The following is a 20,000-nucleotide window of genomic DNA, read 5'->3' as shown; positions in this document are numbered from 1 at the left end:
TAATTGAAGACATTATATAGTCCTGTCATTATAACTAGAGTTACCTATGCGCTTTTCAGTCTCGCTAAGACTGGAAGTTGTATAACTGTTGGAACATCCACGACGGCGCGTGTACATGCGATATAAAGTGGCGCGTTTCCGTCGTTTGCAAAATACAATGACGACGTAGTCAGGGACAAAGTTGAGTGAACGTGAGACTCGCGCGTCGAGCGACACCCGTAAAGCAGTCGCTGCCGTGAGCGACTCGAAATTCAACATCAATGCAGAACGCTCGTTAAAAGAGCGTTTTCGCTGTTTCACGCGGGGGTGAGCGAATCGATGGTGCGAGTCACGCAAGAAGGGGGTTCGGCTGGAAATTGTGGGGAGAGCGAGAAAGAGAAAAGCTCACCTGTTTCTGGGCGTGTTTCTCCATGATGCGATACGAGGGCGAGTTGTGATGACCGGATGCTGCGACGACGGCGCCCGCCTTACGAGACACGCATTGCCCCATATAGATGCGCCAACCTTGTCCCAACACCGAATGCTGTCGCACATTAATGAAATAGGCGTTAATCGTTGCTCAAAGCGAGCGCAAATTTGTGGGCGCGCTCGCCGCTTTTCATCGGGCCAAAGTAAGTTGGAGGATCGAGATGCGTCCGTAAAAATTCACAGGCGAATCTCGTTGCCGCGGTCAGGTCGGCGCAAAAAATCGACCGTTCTCTCTTTTCCGGTCCCGAATGAAGTTACCGGCTCTCTTTTCGAGGAAACGCCATTTCTTCGCCAAGTAGAAGAGATGACGAATACTTGGAATAAAAATTGCTTCTCGATATATATTTTGCTGTTTTTTCTTTTTTCTCTTCGCTCTTTAATTTAACGATAAATCTCTTGCGCCGACCTAATAGATAGATACCCGCATACCACAGTCGACACGTATAGCGGAAGGAGTTAAACTATGCGTGTAATCGCCATCATCCTGATTGCACACCTGCCTTTCCCATTCACCTTCGTTAATATTTCACTTTGCGGTTGACTGACGCGCCGAGGAATTCCTTTATTTGATTCCCCGTCAAGTGTGAAATGAAATATGTAAGCTGTGAGAGCCTCAGCAGCGGAGGAAGAGAGGGATGAAGAAAGGGAGAGGGGGGGTGGAGAGAAAGAGAGAAAGAGAGAAATGAGACGAAGACTAAGAGATGACAAGAAACAGAAGAGGTACCGCCACCAGCGTGTAAATTCTGGGAAAATTGCCGTGCTAATCGATATGCAAAGCCTATTTCGTTCAGAAAAAGAGAAAATGTTATTGAACGAAGCTATCGGTCGCGTATTGGGGTACCTATATGCCGTGTATGATTACCTTTCGCGAGTTACAGCACCGGTTCTTCGCATACTACACAGGTCGTGAACCGAACTTGCGTCCCCATTAGATACGCCAGGGGCGCTATTGCGATATACTGAGTGTCTCGCGAAGGAACATCAGCGTGTCTTCGAGAAACGCACTCGGGGAAATTTCAAATGTACTCCTCACTTCCATTACCACTACGTTGTTCTCGAGCGCTCCGTCATAGGGTTTGCCTTATTCTCACTCTTTAATTAGTACGGAAAGTATACCAGAATATATTTGAAATGGAAAACTCGGTTTTCTAATGTTTTCCTCCTGCACTGAGAGAAAAATATAGTTGCTTTCGGCGTCATATTTTTTGTGATTTTAACCAGAAAAATAATTAGAAGAACCATCTTTTTAATAACACTTACTAAAACAATAGTTCTTCTAATTATTTTTGTGGTTAAAATCACAAAAGTGTATAGCTGACGCCAAAGGCAACTATATTTTTCTCTCAGTGTGACAGTGTCAGTCGCCTGAAGTACAATACGATCTGTACGTTGAGAAAGAAATATCCAAAAAATAAAAGGTATTTATTCGATGGGTACAAAGGATTGCGTATATGCCTAGTCATTCTCTATTCATGGGTATGTGTCCTATAATCGAGATTTAATAAAAATTTTCGACCTAACGCATTCGTTTCTAAATAGTCAAGAGTCATGATCGATTGATCATTCGAAAGAACAGCAACGATTAGTCCTATTAATCTATATTTAATATTTAATTACGACACGATATTACTTACAGATTAAACAATAAATAATATGCAGTGTTAACGTAAAAGTATATTTACTATATTTCTCAAGTAGAAGTTATGCCGTCTCTTTGTGTGTGTGCGTGAAGAATATTTACAGTATTTACATTTAGATTGTACCTTTTCAAGAGCTGTAAGATAGCGAGCATAGTAGTTTTTATCATTATTCATTTTATGATTATATTGCCACTAATAATGTCACGATTACGCGTAACACGTGAGCGGACAACCGCAATTATAAACGCAAAACAAAACATTAAGCTGTTCAAGTGTCACAGCTGCTTGGCATCGTTTCTTCGAATAATCCCTTCCCAACCCTTGACTATCTAGAAACGAATGCGTTAGGTCGAAAATTTTTAGTAACTCTCGATTAGAAGTCACACACACGGCTAGGTAATGGCTAGACATATACACACATAAATTCTTTCGTTTAAATAGAATAAATCGCTTTTTCATGAGAAGCAACGGTTTTAGCAAAAAAAACATATTTTGCCGTTTAAAAGAAATTGTTTCGCAATGCAAAAATATGTGTATCGGCACAAGCAAATATGTCATCAGTGTACAGAGGGAAAAATTATTTTAAAATGAACAAATATTTTTTTAATGGGTGCCATTAACATATTTACTTAAATTTAAATTCTCTTTATTACTTAATCAGGTAAATAATATTTGATTTAAATAAAGAGAATTTAGATTTAAGTAAATATGTTAATGGCACCCATCAAAAAAATATTTGTTGATCTTAAGGTAATTTTACTCTGTATATACTGATGACATATTTGCTTGTGCCGATATTTTTATATTGCGAAACAATTTCTTTTAAACGGCAAAATACGTATTTTCCTAAAACCGTTGCTTCTCATGAAAAAGCGATTTATTTTATTTAAACGAAAGAGTTTCGATGGATATGTTATCAATACCCACTGAATAAATATTATTTATTTTTCAATTATTTCTTTCTCTCATATGAATGTCGAAAGAGATATCGTTAATCCCGGAAAATGGAACGTAGAATTTAAAGTACCGATTCTCGTTGCCTTCTCGTCCCTCCCTCGTAATTCGGATCGAACGGAGATGGATAATTGATCCTTGAATGTGAAACGCGATAGTAATCGCTCACTCGTACATCCAATCTACCGCGAGACAAGTATATAGCGAATACCGTTACAAAATATATCGAATGCCCGCAATGGCGTTGTCGAATTAATAAAAGTATCTCTCTTGTGACTTGTTATTTGTGCGCGGTGTAATTCATCCGACATCCTGCGATAAGTCTTTTTGAAATAAACGGCTCGGCGAAGATAACAGAAGAAAAACACGTGTGAAAGGAGTACCCGAGGAATTTGATTCTAGATGCGTCGCATAGATAGTGAAAGGTGACGACCGACTACGATCTTCAGATATAGGACGATAAATGGCACTGGCCCAATTTATCATGTAGAGAGGCATTAAGAAGAAAGAAACGAAAAGCCATTGGGCCCCGGAAAAACTTTCAAAAAAATTCAGAGAAAGCTTAATGCTGACTTTCGAATTCCAATTAAAGAAATCGACAATTAATCGTCAGAATCGCTTAAACAAGATTCCATGATGATTCACGAGAGTCCAAGTTCAATCGATGGATCATTGAAATTATGACGTAAGTACACGATCACAAACTTGTTTACATTCAACGAAAGATAATAAAAAAAAAAGGAATCTCATTCTTGACGAAATCCTCTTATATACACTGAAAGAGTAAACATTTCTACAAAATAAAAAATATTCCTTCTGTAAGTACTATAATGACACATTTACTTAAATGTAGATCGTTTTATTTAAATAGAATAAACAATTAACACGCGCGCGCATAAATCTTTTGTAAGCACAATATTATTCCTCCTCATTAGAAGAGGAACACTCTTGTGTAGTCAAAGCGTCAGAGGTTTCGCTTAGAACATGAGATTACAAGGAATAGCGCCTTGCAATTCTTTTGATTTGGGTGTTATTTTCCTTTTGGCTTTAGAGAAATTTTTCTGAAACCGTATATAAGAGGATTCTGCGTACATAAGAGGATGAGATGTTATTCTTGCGTGGCAGCTAGCTTTTAGAAAGTCGTAATGTGCGGATATCGAGGTGTGGCGAGACGTGAGATTGAACGCAAAATATACTCCGGAAATGACGGACTATCCTGCGTTTCGTCGCTCGCTTTCAGCCCGCGAGGAGTGTTATCTCCGCGAGTCGGCCGTTCTAATATGAGATCCAGAGCTGATTCACAACGGACAGGTGATTGTGTTCGTGTCGAGCGGTGCTTCTCTCGCGCCGCGCCATAAATGCAGGGAATTTGACCTTTCTTGCAGTGGCAGTCGTGCGAAATCTCCGCTTACCGTTAGCGAGCAAAGCGCGGCACCGCGAAGTGCCAGATACGCTGTTGCACCTTCGCAGGTGTGCTCGATTCTCTAATCAGTCAAATGCGATGTAACGCGTCGCATAGTTTTTCTCGCTTTACCGAACAAAACAATCGTCGCAATCGGAATCGTGTCGTCCAAGTCTAAAAAAAAAAAAAAGAAAAATAGTTGACAACGAAATTTAATTTTTAACTTTAAATATAATTTTTCATTTTATTTCTTTACTTTTAATTTTTATTTTTAAAAATCTTTTTTGTGAAACAAAAAACCACTAAGACCTTAGATAGTCTATTAAATGGAACGGCGATTGTTTGAATTGAATTTTGGGAAATCATCGAGTATACACCGATTTCGTTAAAATCGCTCGATGTCTGAAATGGATTGCTGCTCTCGCGAATTTTTCTCTGTCGGATTCTTCCGTGGAAATTGCCCATTTCAGCGCGCATAGAGTGAGATTTTCTGCGGAAATTGAGAGTACGAGAGACAAAGAGAGAGAGGAAGAAGGAAAGATAGAAAGAGAAAGATACGTGGTTAATAGCGCACGAGATTGCCCGCGAGAAATAGCAAGTGCATGCACCCTTTTCCCTTCGAAAGTACACGCGCGCTCCTTGCCCCTAAATGGCATTACCGTAATTCCGCGTATTCCTTACTCACAGAAACGAAAATCCCTGTGGTTTTATGCCTGGCCTGCCGGAGAGTAATCTCGAATACACTGGAAAAAAGTAAAGTCGTGCACTTTCATGCGACTGCATTTCCGAACTCGTCGCCTCGTCCATCGTTCGGGTGCGTTCGACGGGGAAATTATTAGCCGTCGCGAGGAAAGACACCTGATAAAGCATCCTGACGGCAGAAATGCTGTACGATAGCTTCGTGACACATCCGAGCCAACGTTTCCCTTAATCGAAACCGGCGCTACGGAGGAACATCGCGCGACGGTGACGACAACGACGCTAATCAATGCACATCTCATCTCCACACATGCTATCAATCACTATCCTTTCAGTACAGCGCGCGTTAGACGCGGTCGTTCACGAAGAACCTCAGTAACGTGACGCCGTTAAATATCCCCGACGTACAATAGGATTTGTTTATTTACGAGATGATGTCACGGTTAGACGGAACGGCCAGGTCCAACGATCGGGCCGTGTAGAGCAAGAGTTTCGTAAACTCCACCCACGAGGAACGCACGTGAGAATCTCGCGCGACGACGCAGCGTACGTCGTCGTTCGAAACGTGAATTGCGGGTAAAGATTAACGGGCGAGATACGCGAGTCACGCAAGTGATCGTGGATAACCGAGCACGCGAGATGACTAGATGATAACAAGATGAGACGGGCGCTTACCTCTTCTGCAGTTGAATCTCCCGGGCGAGTCGCGCGAATACGTGGTATACATCATAGGAACTAACACTGGAGGCACCTACGAGCAGCGATGCACCGACCGTGCGAGCATGTCACCGCGAGCCGGGGAACGAGCGACACAGGTTCGATGCGGAGATCACGTAACGACGGCGTCCTCGACGTCCTCGCGTGGGACCCTTCGCGTTCTCCTGCGAGAGCGAGCACACAGAAACGCAGCGCACGGAACGTACGAGATCAGCAGCGCACACACCACCTGTCACTTCGGACATGCACACTCGATAGCACGGAACATGCGTCGTACTGATGTCACCCACCGCCCCACTACGCGCCGCGCACGGCGCACTGGCGGCCAATGAGCGCGCGAGCCGAAGTGCGCCGAATCCGCCGCACACGTGACGGCGCTCGCGCGCGAAATTCGTAACGCGCCTTCGGCCGACGTGAGCTCTGTGAGAGATCACTGGCGGGGACTCGTTTCTCCACGAGCTCGTCCTCGATCAGCGACGCGCTCGAGCATGAAGCACAATCCCAGGTGGAATTACGACGACCTTGACTGCTCTGGTTGGGCGATTAAAAGCCCACCCAAAGTTTTGTTCGAGAACGCTACCAGCTTTCCCAGGTATTATTTCGAGCGCGGAATAGTGTCGGTTGACTTTACGCAATTCGTAGTTCGTGTTGCATTTCTCGCACTTTTTGCACTTAGAATACGACAGACGCATGTTCGGATGCTGGAAGAGACAAGAGTGAGGAGGTCGAGTGCGAAAAGTGCGATCAACACGAACAAACCACGTGTTTTTCCGGAGGTTAGGTAGACCTCACCTATCTTAACCTATCTACCTTGGAGGTTATGTAAAAAGTGCTTGTGTTTCGTTTTAGGAAACAGGGATAATCTGAAATGGAGACGGAAGATATAAATCTGGACGATCAGTCCAAGCCGGTGATGCTGTTAGGCCGAGACATCAGGAAAATTCCATGCTTCAAGGACAGCATGTTATTCGGCATATATAGCAGCTTCGCCACCGGCTTGGCCACCTTCATGTTCACAAGTCGCGTTAAACTGGCGACGAACGTGGCTTTAGGTTCTTTCTCGGGTGTTGCCATGACTTTCTGGTGTTACTGCCGTTACAACTACGTAATGAATAAGTACGCTATCGCCGAATTGCAACAAACCATGCAGCAGGCGCGATACGCCGTCGACGAGGAAACGAATGAACTCCATCCACAAGATGATCAGGAGAAATTGCCGAATGTTTAAGAGATATTCTGTCTAAGTACTGAAGACCCTTGACATCGTATGATGATATTTTAAATGGCACAACATCAGATTGCTTATAATAACACAATATATATTATGTAACAGAGTCAAGATCATATATGAGACTCTTGTAAGTGTCTGAAGCAATTTTCTGACAATTTTTCAAGCAAATTGTACAGTATCAATGTAAAATATACAAGAGTGTAATTTTGTACAAAAGTAGAACGAGTTTATAGTACTTAATATATTGTGTTGTAGCTGTTGTATAATTCAATCGTTGAGTGATTGCTATACGATTGTGTGTAGCACATTGTGATCAGTGATGTCATTTAAGAGGTAACTTTAGATTATTTTTAACCAATGTAACACATAGGCGACTGTGTGTGTTATAGTTTTTCTAGAATAAAATGATTTTCTTAGCACAGATGTTTACTTTCAATGAGAAAAAAAAATAAAGCTAATGATTAAGTTTCCTTTAAACGTCCCGCTGTCGTACGTTAGTGATACATATCACGTTTCCGTGATCTGTCAATGACAGTGCCTGCGCGTAAAATGTAAATAGTACTTGACCTCTCGCAAGGTGCGAGCACAGTTTTTCCGATCGGCAGTATCGTCAGTATTGTCGTAATTATAGCGATACTACACATGCGATTTTGATGTGAATGGAAAACACGAATTGGAAGATTGGTAGATTCACATAAGGATTACAACAAGAAGCCTCAAATTACTCTAAATAAATGGCGCAAATCGACACGAGCGGAGATGAATCGGACCTGCCGACTCCGAGCTGTGTTAGGAAGACTCGCCACCGTAGTCACAGTCGTGGCAGCCCAGGTAAGCAGACTCCAAAACGTTAAACGTACAACGCACGTTTAAACTTGTCCTTTCGCGACAACATAAGCACTTCAGCTCATTTTGCCGATTTAATCGTTTATGTGTTTTCTCAACTTGTTGAGATTCATTCGTTCACGATATAAATATAGTTTTGTAGTCATCGTAATGAAATTAATTTCGTGATTATACAATAGTCTTGCTATCGTTCTCTAATTTCTACTACTTCGTACATACATCTAATAGGTTTACAATATATCTCTCTTTAGAGAGAGAGAGAGAGAGAGAGAGAGAGAGAGAGAGAGAGAGAAAGAAAGAGAGAGAGAACATGTCTAAAGGATCCTATTAATAGTCGTTACTTCAAACTTACCTCAAATGAGATAGATTTAAATTTAAACTTGTATTAATAGTCATTATTTAAAGTTTGTCTCACGTAAGATACTCGGATTTTTACTCAGAATTAGATTCAAGTTTCTCAGTTGAATTATATGATATGTATGACATTATATTTGTACAATCGCGATTCAAAAATTTTCATCTCTGAACTCAAATCTGAGTGTCTCATTTGAGAGAAGTTTCCAGCAATTAATATGAACCTTAAAGTTAGATATGAATTTTTCAGTTAAATTGCAGTTATTAATATAGTGTCACATGCTTCAACTGAGAAACTCAAATCCGACTCTAAACTCGGGTATATCTTACGCAAGACAAATTGCGTGAGAAAATTGCCTAAAGCATTTTCTAATATTTTTCCACTCGTCGCACATATTAGTTACACCCTCGTCGATCACGAGCTCCGTGATATTCGGGCAAATCCCCGAAGAGGTGCTGCGCGTATGGAGTCAACTACCGGAGGCGGTTCGCCTGGATCCCAGCCTGGCGGGTTTTCAGCGGGTATACGACCGGGTCAATCAGATTACGGAGGAGAAGTGAGTAATAAGGCGAGACGCGCAGGAAATTAGAGAACACCTTGCGTTAACAACAATGTGTTCACAGATCTCAGGATAATTCGAAGCAAGACTACCTGGTTGTGAACATGTCTCTTGGCAGACAACCCGCGGTATCACTCAGGTAAATTCGCGCACCAGATTTTCCATCTAGAACGTTGGAAGGGTCGGTTAGCTCTGAGAAAATGAACAGCTAGATTCGCTATAATAAATCTGAGGTTTGTTTGTGTTGCTTGTACTTTTGACGCTTTTACACCAGACACGATGAGCGATATCCAATGATGTCAAAAGTGCAAGCAACGCGAGCAAAACTCTGGTTTACCGCTATAACAAATCTAATATCTTCGCAGAGTTCCGAATATATACAACTTCAACGAGGGAAGCAACGGACTAGATACGCAAGCGATCCAGGATACTAAGCAAAAGGCATGCCGTTACATAAAATTAACCGCGCTACTCTGCTGTTGGCTGTTATTTACGGTAAGAGATTCCGCGACGAGACACCCGACCGATATCGCATTGCAAGCTTTGTTGCAGATAATATTAATGTTCAAGAGCGAGAAGATTGAGACGATGCATCAGATTTCGATTCCAAGCGAGAAAGACATAAGTATCCTTCTGTTTTGTTCTAACGAGATTAAAAAAAAAAAGACATCGAGATGTGTCATATCGAGATGTGATTGCATGTCGTTCAATCCTGGCGAAAATTGAAATTGGAGAGTAAATAAAGTGTAAACGAAAAGTGACGGAAGTGTAAGCGCTTCATACTTCCGTCGCTCTTCGTTTACACTTTATTTACTCTTCAATTTCAATTTTTGCCAGGGAATTTGAAAAGTAAAATGTTCGGGAGATATACAACAATACTTAACAATACTTTTCAGATTACGAAGTTTACGAGCACGTCACAGGCAAACGGATCAAACTGACGGTGCAAGGCTCATTGTTGCCTGCAGTGAAGAACGAACAGAATCTATCTACGCCTCACTTGATGATATGGCTGGAGTTTTTGACACGAAAAAATCACTGCGACGGGTTCTTCTACTGTGGATCAAAAGAAGTCAAGGTGTTTCCTTATAGAAATATCATACTAAGAATCATTGATAATTACTTATTATCCAGTATTTTTAATACTGAAAATAAGTAATTATCAATGATTCTTAGTATGATATTTCCATAAGGGTTTATGTCGCTCAATTTACACGCGTCTGCTTTACAAATTATTTTGCAAGTGTTCACGTTTGAGGACGAAGAAATCGCGGCTAGAGATCAAACTAATCCGGCTAATTCAGCCAGGTGTAAAACAAAGAAAGAAGGGAAAAATTAGTTGCGTGTCAAGGAAGATTACTATGGTTGTCTGATAAATAATAAGAAAAGAAGAAGTAAAATAAGAGAAGAAATGATAAGAGAAAGATAAGGAAAGGAAGTGTGAATTTAAGTGTCGCGTTGTTTTCGCGATTATCAGTTGCAGAATGTGAGCGACATGTGGACCTTGAACGTACCGCCTGAACATTTGATGGATGTTTTCCTCGATCAAAGGCACGAGAAGATATTCGAGATAAAAGGGGTCGACGACGAGTATGTTGCCTGCGTGTAAATTTCCGTTTTTTCCTAACGCGCGTTACGTTGACTCGGAATTATCTTTCTTTTCGTAGGACATTATCGCACAGTGTGATGTCCATCAACTTTCGTACGGACTTAAAGTCCAGTCTTCCGATCTACATAAGTTACGACTTGTCCTCACCGAACAGCAACGTGGGTATAATATGCGCCGTTTTGGTACTGGTAGGCTTGTACATCTTGATCATCTTCGAGGTAATTACACCCTCGCGAATTCATACCGCGGGACGTTTGTCCACTTTAAGTCTCTTCTTCCTGTAATTGTCGTAACTTTCGCCGTTTTATATATTTTTTAACATACATTTCACTGCACTTCGTCGCATCAGATTGTGCACAGAGCTCTGGCGGCTATGCTGGCGTCCACCATGTCCGTCGGGATATTGGCAGTTTTGAATGAGGTACACGTAAACAAGAATATTTATAATTTCTACGAAATCTTGCAATATTGATTTAAAACTTAGCTTCCGCACTTTAGCGACCGACCATGGCCCAGTTGGTCTCTTGGATAGACATGGACACTCTTCTACTGTTGTTTTCCATGATGATCCTCGTTGGCGTCATCGCTGAGACCGGCATATTCGACTGGCTGTCGGTCTACGCTTATAAGGTGAACGCTGTAATAATTTAAATCAGATTTCGCTCACGACGAGCCACCCTGCTTAAAAATTCCGATAGAGTTATTTAAAAACAGAAAGATCAATATAATCGAATCGTGTGTTTGATTCAAGAATATCAGATTAGCGATCTGATATTTATAAACTCAAAACACGATTCGGTTAGATTGATTTTTTATGTGTAATTTTATATTTTAAACAAAGAAACCGCACTTGGTTCTCGTCTATTTACAGATATCCGGCGGCAAGATGTGGCCGTTAATTAACACCTTGTGCTTCTTCACCGCGTTCATCTCGTCGTTCCTGGATAACGTGACGACGGTGTTGCTGATGACTCCTGTGACCATCAGGCTGTGCGAGGTGATGGAGTTGAATCCGGTTCCGATCTTGACTGCCATGGTGGTCTACTCCAATATTGGGGGCGCGATAACGCCGATCGGTGACCCGCCCAACGTCATCATCTCTTCCAATCGAGACGTTATAGAAGCTGTGAGTATCGTCAGCGAAGTCACTGTGCTCGACAATGAACTTGATCCAGAGCGAATCCGAATCGCGATCGAGCGTGAAATGTAACGTCCTCGGGCGAATTAACGATTGACAGGTACAATCATTATTGTTGCGACAGGGAATCAATTTCAGCACGTTCTCGTTACACATGAGCATCGGAGTGATTCTGGTGCTGATCGTAGTCACCGCGCAATTCCGCTTCATCTATCGAGATGTAGCTGTTCTGAGATTCGACGTGCCGCAGGATGTGCAGGTTCGAGCATTCTATATTTTTGCATTCTATATTTTTAATTGATATTGAATAAAACTATAAAAAACAAGTAAACATTCTTTCCCTTGCGTATTTTGTGTTTAAAATATCTCTCAGACATTACAAATTACTAAAAGGTATTTCAAAGACGCTCAAAGACGCTTTCTCTGAAAGAAAGAAGGCCATCTTTTAGTACATTGTATTGTCTGAGTTGTCATTTTGACTAGTAGGTCTGGTAAAAATAGATCGTTAACCGTTGATAGTTTTAACCCTTACAATCGAAATATTGTCGCAGGAATTGAGACACGAGATCGCTATTTGGCAACGAGCAGCGGCTAGTCTGTCCAGCTATAGCAAGGACGAAAACGTGGTGAGGGAGACGTTGCTGAAGAAAGCCCAGCGTCTGCTGTCGCGACTCAAATCGAAAGCAATGACGGGCAGTGTGGCGTTGAAGAATTACCGGACTACCCTCGACGAATTGCAGGAAAAGGTGAGCTGGACGATCCTGTGTTTTATAACGTAGTCACTGTGTCCTGATTACTGTATTCTATTGTTATATCTCTCTGTACTTCTCTAGACAAATTTTCTTATTTTTATCCCTCCAACCGCAGTACCCTATCAGAGATAAATGGTTGCTGGCGAAATCGGGGTTCGTGCTGATGTTCGAGATGACGCTCTTCTTCCTGCACAGCGTGCCTGATTTGAAACTGTCTCTAGGCTGGACCGCTCTCATCGGCATCTTGCTGCTCCTGATATTAGCCGACAGTGAGGACCTGGACGGTCTCATGGCGCGTGTCGAGTGGAGTACCCTAGTATTCTTCGCGTCGCTGTTTATTCTTATGGAAGTAACTGTCGATGTCTACGAGGGAGTAATCATGTCAATCTCGACACGAATCTCTCAAGATCGCATGAGACTCGATCTAACAAAGACGTTTGATTGGATTAATCAAATTTCTGCTGAAAAATATGAACTAGAAAGTATCAGTTAACAGAATTCTGTTCAACCATCTTATTCTTCGATCGTGGTAACTTCAACCGCAATTTTTGGTTTATTCGTATACACCACCAGAAAGTTTGATAGATCCGACCAAACTTTTCTTTCCGTGAAGAAAAGATCTAACGTTTCTCGAATGTTCCACAGTGTCTCTCGCGTTTAGGCTTCATCGACTGGATCGGCAAGCAGACGGAGACGATCGTTCTGTCAGTCAACGAAGAGTCTCGATTGGCGGTTGCCATACTGTTGCTGCTCTGGGTGTCGGCATCGGCGAGTGCCTTCCTTGACAACGTGCCGCTCACCACCATGATGGTGAGGATCGCCACGAATTTAGCGCAGAATCATGAGCTCAACTTGCCCTTACAACCTTTGGTGTGGTCCTTAGCATTTGGCGCTTGCATGGGAGGTAAGGGAGTATCTTGCAAATCCGACGAACGTCCGTTGAAGACGGAACAGAAGCGCTATGAAGCACGTTCTTGCACATAGTGAACTTCGATTTCCTGTCTCATTACACTGCAAATCCAAGTGTGCTATTTTTCAATATATAAGCATCCCAGAGAAACAAAGAGCATTACAACATCTCGAAATATTGATTTTATGTGTGTCTCTTATATGTTTTCCCTTTAAAAATATTTCAATTGAATTGATAATCTCTTTTTTGCTTTACTAGAGTATGATTTAGCTAAAATTCTTTTTACAAGTTTCTTGCAGTTTTAAATCATGTCATTTGACACGCTTTAGACGTAAATAATAATTTAGTACGTTTAAACGTGTTAAATGATTTAAAACGGTATAAGAAGAGATGTAGAGATATAAAAGGAAATTCAGTGCTGAAATAACACACTTGAATTTGCAGTGAACTGTCACGCGAGACGATGTAGGTCGCAATCCGCGGAAACTGGCGCTCTTCGATGAACGCTTTCGACAAGCGCCAGTTCTGCTTACACGATTGAACAATTACGGTGTTTAAAGGAAATGGAACTTTGATTGGAGCTACCGCCAATGTGGTTTGCGTGGGCGTCGCGGAGCAACACGGGTACAAATTCAGCTTCATGCAGTTCTTTAAGTAAGTGGGACGAAGCGCCTTACCATGCAAGAATGAGAAAACGCGTCGTTGCACAGTGAGGTCAGATGAAATTTCGAAAAAAAACTACGAACCGATTTCAACTTTTTTTCTTTTTTTAATGAAAGTTAATGAAATTTAGAACAACTTTGTCGAGTCAGATTTTTTTGCTTTCTTCGTTTCAGACATAAAAAACAAAATCAAGCATAAATTGCAGTAGTTTTCTGACCGCGCGATTCACGTGCATTCCGTACGACGCTAATCCGAGCTCGGACACGTGTTATCATCTTAATGTGTTGCAGGGTAGGGTTTCCTATCATGATAACGAGTACTCTGACGATAATGATTTATCTGATGATCGCTCATGTTATGTTCAACTGGAACGGAACGTAGACTAAGTTCCGAAAACGTGTCAATAAGAAGATATCTTTTAAAATGGAGAACCATATACTGGATATCGCGCGCACACTTTTTTTTTCTCACGCAGAAACGCTCAACATGATAATCATTTCAAAGCGAGACGGTCGTTACGCAACGTCGTTCGTTCTCGAAATAATTGTATGGCATACCGTGAGTTTTGATGGGGAGAACTGTTGTTACGTATATGCGTATACGCGATCCGAGTATTTATTATATGCGTTAAACATACGTATAATTTTAACATATACTTTCTTATGTTTCAACAAGTATATTCGTGTACAATTGCAAAAAAAATTGAAACAGTTCCTACGCACACACGTTATGATGTTACACAGAAAATCGATCAATCGTGTAGTATATTGTATATATCGAATTTCATATGCATTAAATTGTTCCTTCGAAGCCTTCTGAGTCTCTTCTTTCTGCTTGCTCACCTTTAATCGTGAAATAATTACTTCCATTACAGACCTTCATTGCAAAAAGGTTTTAATGATCACATAAAATACATGTACACGCTAGACACAATTCGTTGAAATACCTTGATTAAAAAACGGGGCTCTCCAGATGAAGAGGAAAAAGATTTCAATTCCAGAGGTCGCCAAACGCGCGCGGCATGTTACGGATTCTCCAAGGATCAGACAACTTGTCGCGAGTCTATACTTAAAAAGATCCCCGTAATTATTTGCTATTACTCAGCGCAGCCGTGTTTACTGAAACTGAACGTCTTACTTTAATATTTCTTTACAAAACCGGTATTCTCTTGTAATTAAGACATTATAAATTATTTGTGCATGTAATCCGTCGCTAAGTCATCAGAATTAATTAAAATTGCCAGCGAACAGACATAAGTGTGACCATTTGCTCGTTTGTGTTAAACCAAACGTTATCTCAAGATTGTCTACACGAAACATACGAAAATGAATATCTTGCAAGTCAAGAGAATAGTGTCGCTGCAGAAATTGTTGTATTTACAATGAATACAACGTATTAAATATATAACGTCTAGAACAATGTGTTATTGCTTGTCTATAATTTTGTTATCACTAAGTACAGTTTCAGTAGTGTCAACCCTTCCCCTTTCGCTCGCGTAACGTTTCGTTTTTGTAAATGCATGACAGGAACAGTTCACAAAATTCTACATATGTTCACACAAAATTCTGAAAAATAATCCATTTGAAATTTGTACGAAGATCAGCTGATACGCGAAACAAAACTGGACACACACTTGTCTCTTTAACGCGTCTTAACTAAAATCATTCGAACGCACCGAGAACGCGCTACACGTTAAAATTTGAGACGGAAAATTATTTAACCGAGTATTAGAGCATGTCACCAACAACGTCTCAAAATGACCACGTCGAGTGACGGAAAGTCTCGCGGATGTGACAGAAGAAACGATCAATAAGAAACTTATCTTAAGTATGACTGGTCTCTCAGTTTTGTTACACAGTTACACTATAGATTATATTTGTATGATTCTGATTTTATGCGATTATACAATGTTTTGGTAAAAGCATTCTTATGCTTGACTGGGACACGGACCGCAAACGAGAACCTGTGTATCTGTATATGCCGAATCGAGCAAACTTCTCGCGGGCGAACAAGAAAACGAACTTGTAATCGAACCTAAACACACTTGGTGCAGTAAAGGCATCTCCTTCGAACTCGCGTAAGCTACCTGAGTTTCTTATATAGATAGTTCTTATATAGCTTTCAGTCGTTGAAACGCACAGATTTCTATGTAACGCTGCTGGACTATTAATAATATACTCGAACATACCGCCCGTAAACACACACGAGGGAAAGCTAACTAACGAAGTGTACCCCAGTTTGGAAATCGATCAAACGTTCTAGCAGTCTAATTGAAATGGATAATAGATCATTTGTCTCAGAAGAGACAATACACGCCTCAATGGGATTTGATGTGTACCAATTGTGCAAAACAGTACGACATCTCGAAAGAGAACACGCGACATGAGGACGGGATAACAAACCACGGCAGACGCAACTGGGATAAGATATGTACGGGCGTGTATGTTTGTCGGAGCGGCTTACCAGTCTTATATATTCGATATTCTAAACAGTACAAAAGGAAAAACGCACACACTCACATGGCAACAAGAGCAATATCTGGAAACGTAGCGGATAACAAATATCATCCCGCTGTCGTCCTTACGTCGCGAATCCAAGTGTGTTATTTTTTAACGCGTAAACGTGTTGTAATCTGATTGAAGCTCTTCCTACACGTTTCTTACTGTTAGAATTTGATAGTTTTAATATGTCAAACGACTTAAAAACTGCAAGAAATGTGTAAAATGAGATTCGGTCAAAATAACACACTTGGATTTGCAGTGCAAGCGGATAGAAAAACGCAGAAAAACGTAAGCGGTAAAACTTAAGTAGTAAGAAGATTGACTAATCGGTTGTGTCGAATTTCTTGGATCAAAGAAGAATCATCGACTGTGACAATTTGCTTACTGTTTAATCGTTACTATTTATATTTTTCCGTGTTCTCCCAGTCTTAATATTGCCGTTGAATTCCCGACGTTCAGTGTGATATGCGAGAGATGGAAGGACCGATGTAAGGAAAGCTATATTCCCATTAGATGTTGCTCTCGACGCCAAAGAAACGACAGAAGCGAATGTCCTTATATTAATTATTACAACAAATCATGCAATATTCGTAGCACTTGTGGAATGCCTGTCACGAGATTGGTTTGTTTCAAATGCGCGCATTAACAAGCGATACGATTCCTCCCTCTTCTCTGACTTTCTAGACACACTTCATCGAGAAAAGTTGTCGCAATGCCGCGCTCACGCGTTCCTCGCAAGTATTCACGCAATTTACCAATGTTCTCGTGGGTAAGTACAAACTACCTAGCTTTGATTACAAGTATAATTAGTGCATTGCGCGCTCAAGTGTATCCGCGCGTACGATTCTCGCGTCTCGCATCGAGGAGCTTCTCGAAATCTCTTTTTCGGGTTTTCGTTTCCTTTTTTCGAGGAACAGAAGGAAAGGAACATCGCGCATAAGTTGCTGCAGAAATAATCGTTATGCATTATTCACCGGCGATGAAGTAATCACGAGGCATGATCGGATGGCAAGCATGTGCAGATAGCAAATAAAATGTTGCGTGTAACTTCCTTAGGAACTAATTAGACTTCTAGATTCTCCTCCCGAGATCTGGCTGCTGCGTACTTAAACGATACATAGAAATGTGATTCGAGAGAATACATGTGTATATACAATTAATTCCATGCCACAACTCTCACATCTATTTGCCGGAATAAAAAAAAAAGTCTTAACGCGACGTGGATATCGCCGTGTTACGAGACACATCCGAGGATGTGTTCGCCTTGTGTGTAAGAGACTGTATGTAAAATAGTAGTTTAACAATTTAACCCTTTACACTCAAATCTATTTTCGTCGACTCAACGAGATCACGAGATCGCAAACGATAATCGCTAACGTGAATTTGATCAAACATAATTTCGGTGCGATATCAACGCAACTGCTACTAGTTTTTTCGTACTTCTTTCGTACTTACAATCTGTCTGGGCAGATGCCGAATTCTACAACTACGTCGTATCACAATCCATGAGTGGAAAGGGTTAAAGACGATGAAAAGTCATTATGGCCGTATATTTCCTTTTTTTTACTTCATCACATTATTATGAGTACAGGGAACATGGATAAGTTTCCAAGCATCACTTCTTACGTGTACAAATCATCAATGCGGAAAATGTCTATCTTCAAAGATTCCGTTACTCCGCTGTTATCGCGTGATACAAAGTATATATGCGCGCGATAAGGACATAAAAAGAAACGTGTCTCGACATATAAACGCGCTACTCACTTTTAAATTACGCATATTACGGGGACAAAGAAAACGAGAACGCGTCGCGAATAGCTCCGACACATGACGATGCGTGGGGCTATTGAGTCTGCTTTAATTTATAAACAACGCTCGCGCGATGAGAATCATTCGAAAGACATTTCTCGCGACTACAAAATACATGTAAAAAAAAAAAAAGGAAAATTAAGTGTAATGTGAAGCTAATCTTATAAGTTACAGATAATCTTATATAAAATTATAAGATTCCACTCGGACAACCTTCTTCCGCGCGATACATTTGTAATAAATCTGTAGCTACACTTACACACTATGGCAACATAACTCGAGGTTTCAGGTGATTTCGTATGTCATATCGTGTTTGACCAACAGTAGTCGTCGTCATTACTCTTTTTCCTTGTTTTTAAATGAAGTATTCCATGATTTATCACAAACACATTTAGATATATACAATTTTCCTACAAAACATGAGTATGCCAATACTCATTGAACAGTTTAAAATATCTCGATACGGATTACATGAAATTGAAATATACGCCATGTCAATCATATTCGTAAAAAAGTTGTACTTCCTCGTGTATTGTCATGCTAAAGAAATTAAAAAAGAAAAGAGGGAAGAAATACAATAATATTATATATAAAAAAAAAAAACACGGAGACGATCCGATTAACAGGTAATGCCACAGAGTGCTCTACAACGTATGCCTAATGTATTATTGCTTTTTGCACTTCTCAAAATGTTCGAAACATTGTTCTGTCCTATTCTAAAAATTCGTGTAAAAGTCACTTGATATCGAAACCCAACTAAGCCAATCTCGCAGCTCAGTAAAGTACACCGTCTTCGTGCGAGAAAAGAGAAAGAGAGAGAGAGAGAGAAAGAGAGTGAGGAGAGGGAGAGAGAGAGAGAGAAAATACAGTCGATTCTAAAATATTTCAGTTCACCGAATTAAAATGAAACAAGTCACAATATGATCGTTCTCGGTTCCTTCTTACGTAATAAATCATCGTTTCGCACACAGATTCGTGTTAAGACCTCGTAAAATAGTGATGCCTATACTACAACGCCGACTGTATATATATTGTCATTAAAAAATATCATATTCTCATAGGTATATTTGGCAAGCATGCACGTCGATCTGGAAGATCATCCTTTTTTTCCTTTTCTTTCTGAAGGATGACTAAATGAAAAGTTAATCGCACGAGACTAATGACAACTACGAGAGGACGGCTCGCAATCTTTTCCAACGTGCCTTCCACTGATACATATTATTTCTTGCCTGATTCCAGTCGAACGCAAACCCAGAGTCGAACGTGTTACTTTTGTTTGAATAAACAACGTCGCTGTGACTCAAATCCGAACTGAAGCTGGCCAAGTCGACGGTACTTAAGATTCGTACGGCGGACGAGAGTCGAAGCTTACTGGCTGGGGAGCTAAATACCAGTTTGCGGCTTTGCTTACTGTTGTTGCCGGTGTCGCCAATACTGCTACAGCTATTACGCTCGCTCTGTAACTGTTTTACTTTGCGAGAATATTCAACGAGGAATGATCTTGCCATAGATCATTGCCGATACGCTTGTGGCGATATGCCGTTCCCAGGAGTCACGTAGTCGCCGATCATCAGGCTGGGGTTCACTGGATAATGAGAAGTGTTGCCAAGGACCAGCGATTGCTGGAAAGTAACACCAAGCTGTAGCGCGAAAGTTTCACGCAGGCAAACATTTAGCTTTAGTCTTTGTTTCTTTTGTGTGTACAAAACATAATTATAATATTGTGTATATGTACATATATATATAT

General features: G+C 40.9%; 4 protein-coding genes across 16 annotated transcripts in view; 2 read left to right on the top strand and 2 right to left on the bottom strand.

The window, feature by feature from the left end:
* Nucleotides 1-6,147, bottom strand: part of LOC116841384 (putative uncharacterized protein DDB_G0282129) — a 38,731-nt gene extending 32,584 nt beyond the window's left edge. For 4 of the 9 annotated variants that reach the window (XM_032809220.1, XM_032809228.1, XM_032809229.1 and 1 more), the window contains exons 1-3: nucleotides 5,839-6,147; nucleotides 5,150-5,207; nucleotides 389-523 (exon numbers count right to left, since the gene is read on the bottom strand). In XM_032809220.1, the coding sequence (XP_032665111.1) occupies nucleotides 389-490 (102 nt within the window). In that variant the 5' untranslated portion in view covers nucleotides 491-523; nucleotides 5,150-5,207; nucleotides 5,839-6,147. Of the gene's footprint in view, nucleotides 1-388; nucleotides 524-4,474; nucleotides 4,639-5,149; nucleotides 5,208-5,838 lie in introns of all 9 variants that reach the window. The other 5 variants (XM_032809222.1, XM_032809223.1, XM_032809224.1 and 2 more) reach the window with 5 other exon arrangements.
* Nucleotides 6,148-6,281: 134 nt separating this feature from the next.
* LOC116841390 (cytochrome c oxidase assembly protein COX20, mitochondrial) lies at nucleotides 6,282-7,532 on the top strand. Of its 3 annotated transcripts, XM_032809249.1 has the most exons (3): nucleotides 6,282-6,472; nucleotides 6,557-6,656; nucleotides 6,730-7,532. In XM_032809249.1, the coding sequence occupies exon 3, from the start codon at nucleotides 6,749-6,751 to the stop codon at nucleotides 7,106-7,108; it is 360 nt and encodes a 119-aa protein (XP_032665140.1). In that variant the 5' UTR covers nucleotides 6,282-6,472; nucleotides 6,557-6,656; nucleotides 6,730-6,748; the 3' UTR covers nucleotides 7,109-7,532. The 3 variants fall into 3 exon arrangements, with proteins under 3 accessions (XP_032665140.1, XP_032665139.1, XP_032665138.1); XM_032809248.1 differs by lacking the exon at nucleotides 6,557-6,656 and having other exon boundaries at nucleotides 6,283-6,472; XM_032809247.1 differs by lacking the exon at nucleotides 6,282-6,472 and having other exon boundaries at nucleotides 6,479-6,656.
* Nucleotides 7,533-7,649: 117 nt separating this feature from the next.
* Nucleotides 7,650-14,753, top strand: LOC116841385 (P protein). Its single transcript, XM_032809231.1, has 17 exons — nucleotides 7,650-7,942; nucleotides 8,712-8,868; nucleotides 8,936-9,010; nucleotides 9,237-9,366; nucleotides 9,424-9,496; nucleotides 9,768-9,949; nucleotides 10,349-10,461; nucleotides 10,539-10,698; nucleotides 10,830-10,901; nucleotides 10,979-11,110; nucleotides 11,352-11,606; nucleotides 11,743-11,877; nucleotides 12,170-12,364; nucleotides 12,486-12,719; nucleotides 13,016-13,274; nucleotides 13,841-13,934; nucleotides 14,234-14,753. The coding sequence occupies exons 1-17, from the start codon at nucleotides 7,846-7,848 to the stop codon at nucleotides 14,322-14,324; spliced, it is 2,454 nt and encodes an 817-aa protein (XP_032665122.1). The 5' UTR covers nucleotides 7,650-7,845; the 3' UTR covers nucleotides 14,325-14,753.
* A 1,048-nt stretch (nucleotides 14,754-15,801) lies between these two features.
* LOC116841386 (histone-arginine methyltransferase CARMER) overlaps nucleotides 15,802-20,000 on the bottom strand; it is a 9,294-nt gene continuing 5,095 nt past the window's right edge. For 2 of the 3 annotated variants that reach the window (XM_032809232.1, XM_032809234.1), the window contains exon 9: nucleotides 15,802-19,893. In XM_032809232.1, coding sequence (XP_032665123.1) covers nucleotides 19,765-19,893 — 129 coding nt within the window. In that variant the 3' untranslated portion in view covers nucleotides 15,802-19,764. The remainder of the gene's footprint in view (nucleotides 19,894-20,000) is intronic. The other variant, XM_032809233.1, reaches the window with a different exon arrangement.

This window comes from Odontomachus brunneus, unplaced genomic scaffold (genome assembly GCF_010583005.1).
Source record: "Odontomachus brunneus isolate Ranch 3 - 2012 unplaced genomic scaffold, Obru_v1 Obru_scaffold_015, whole genome shotgun sequence".
Lineage (NCBI taxonomy): Eukaryota > Metazoa > Arthropoda > Insecta > Hymenoptera > Formicidae > Odontomachus > Odontomachus brunneus.
The sequence above is the reverse complement of the archived record's forward strand: the minus strand, read 5'-3'. Positions and strand labels throughout refer to the sequence as shown.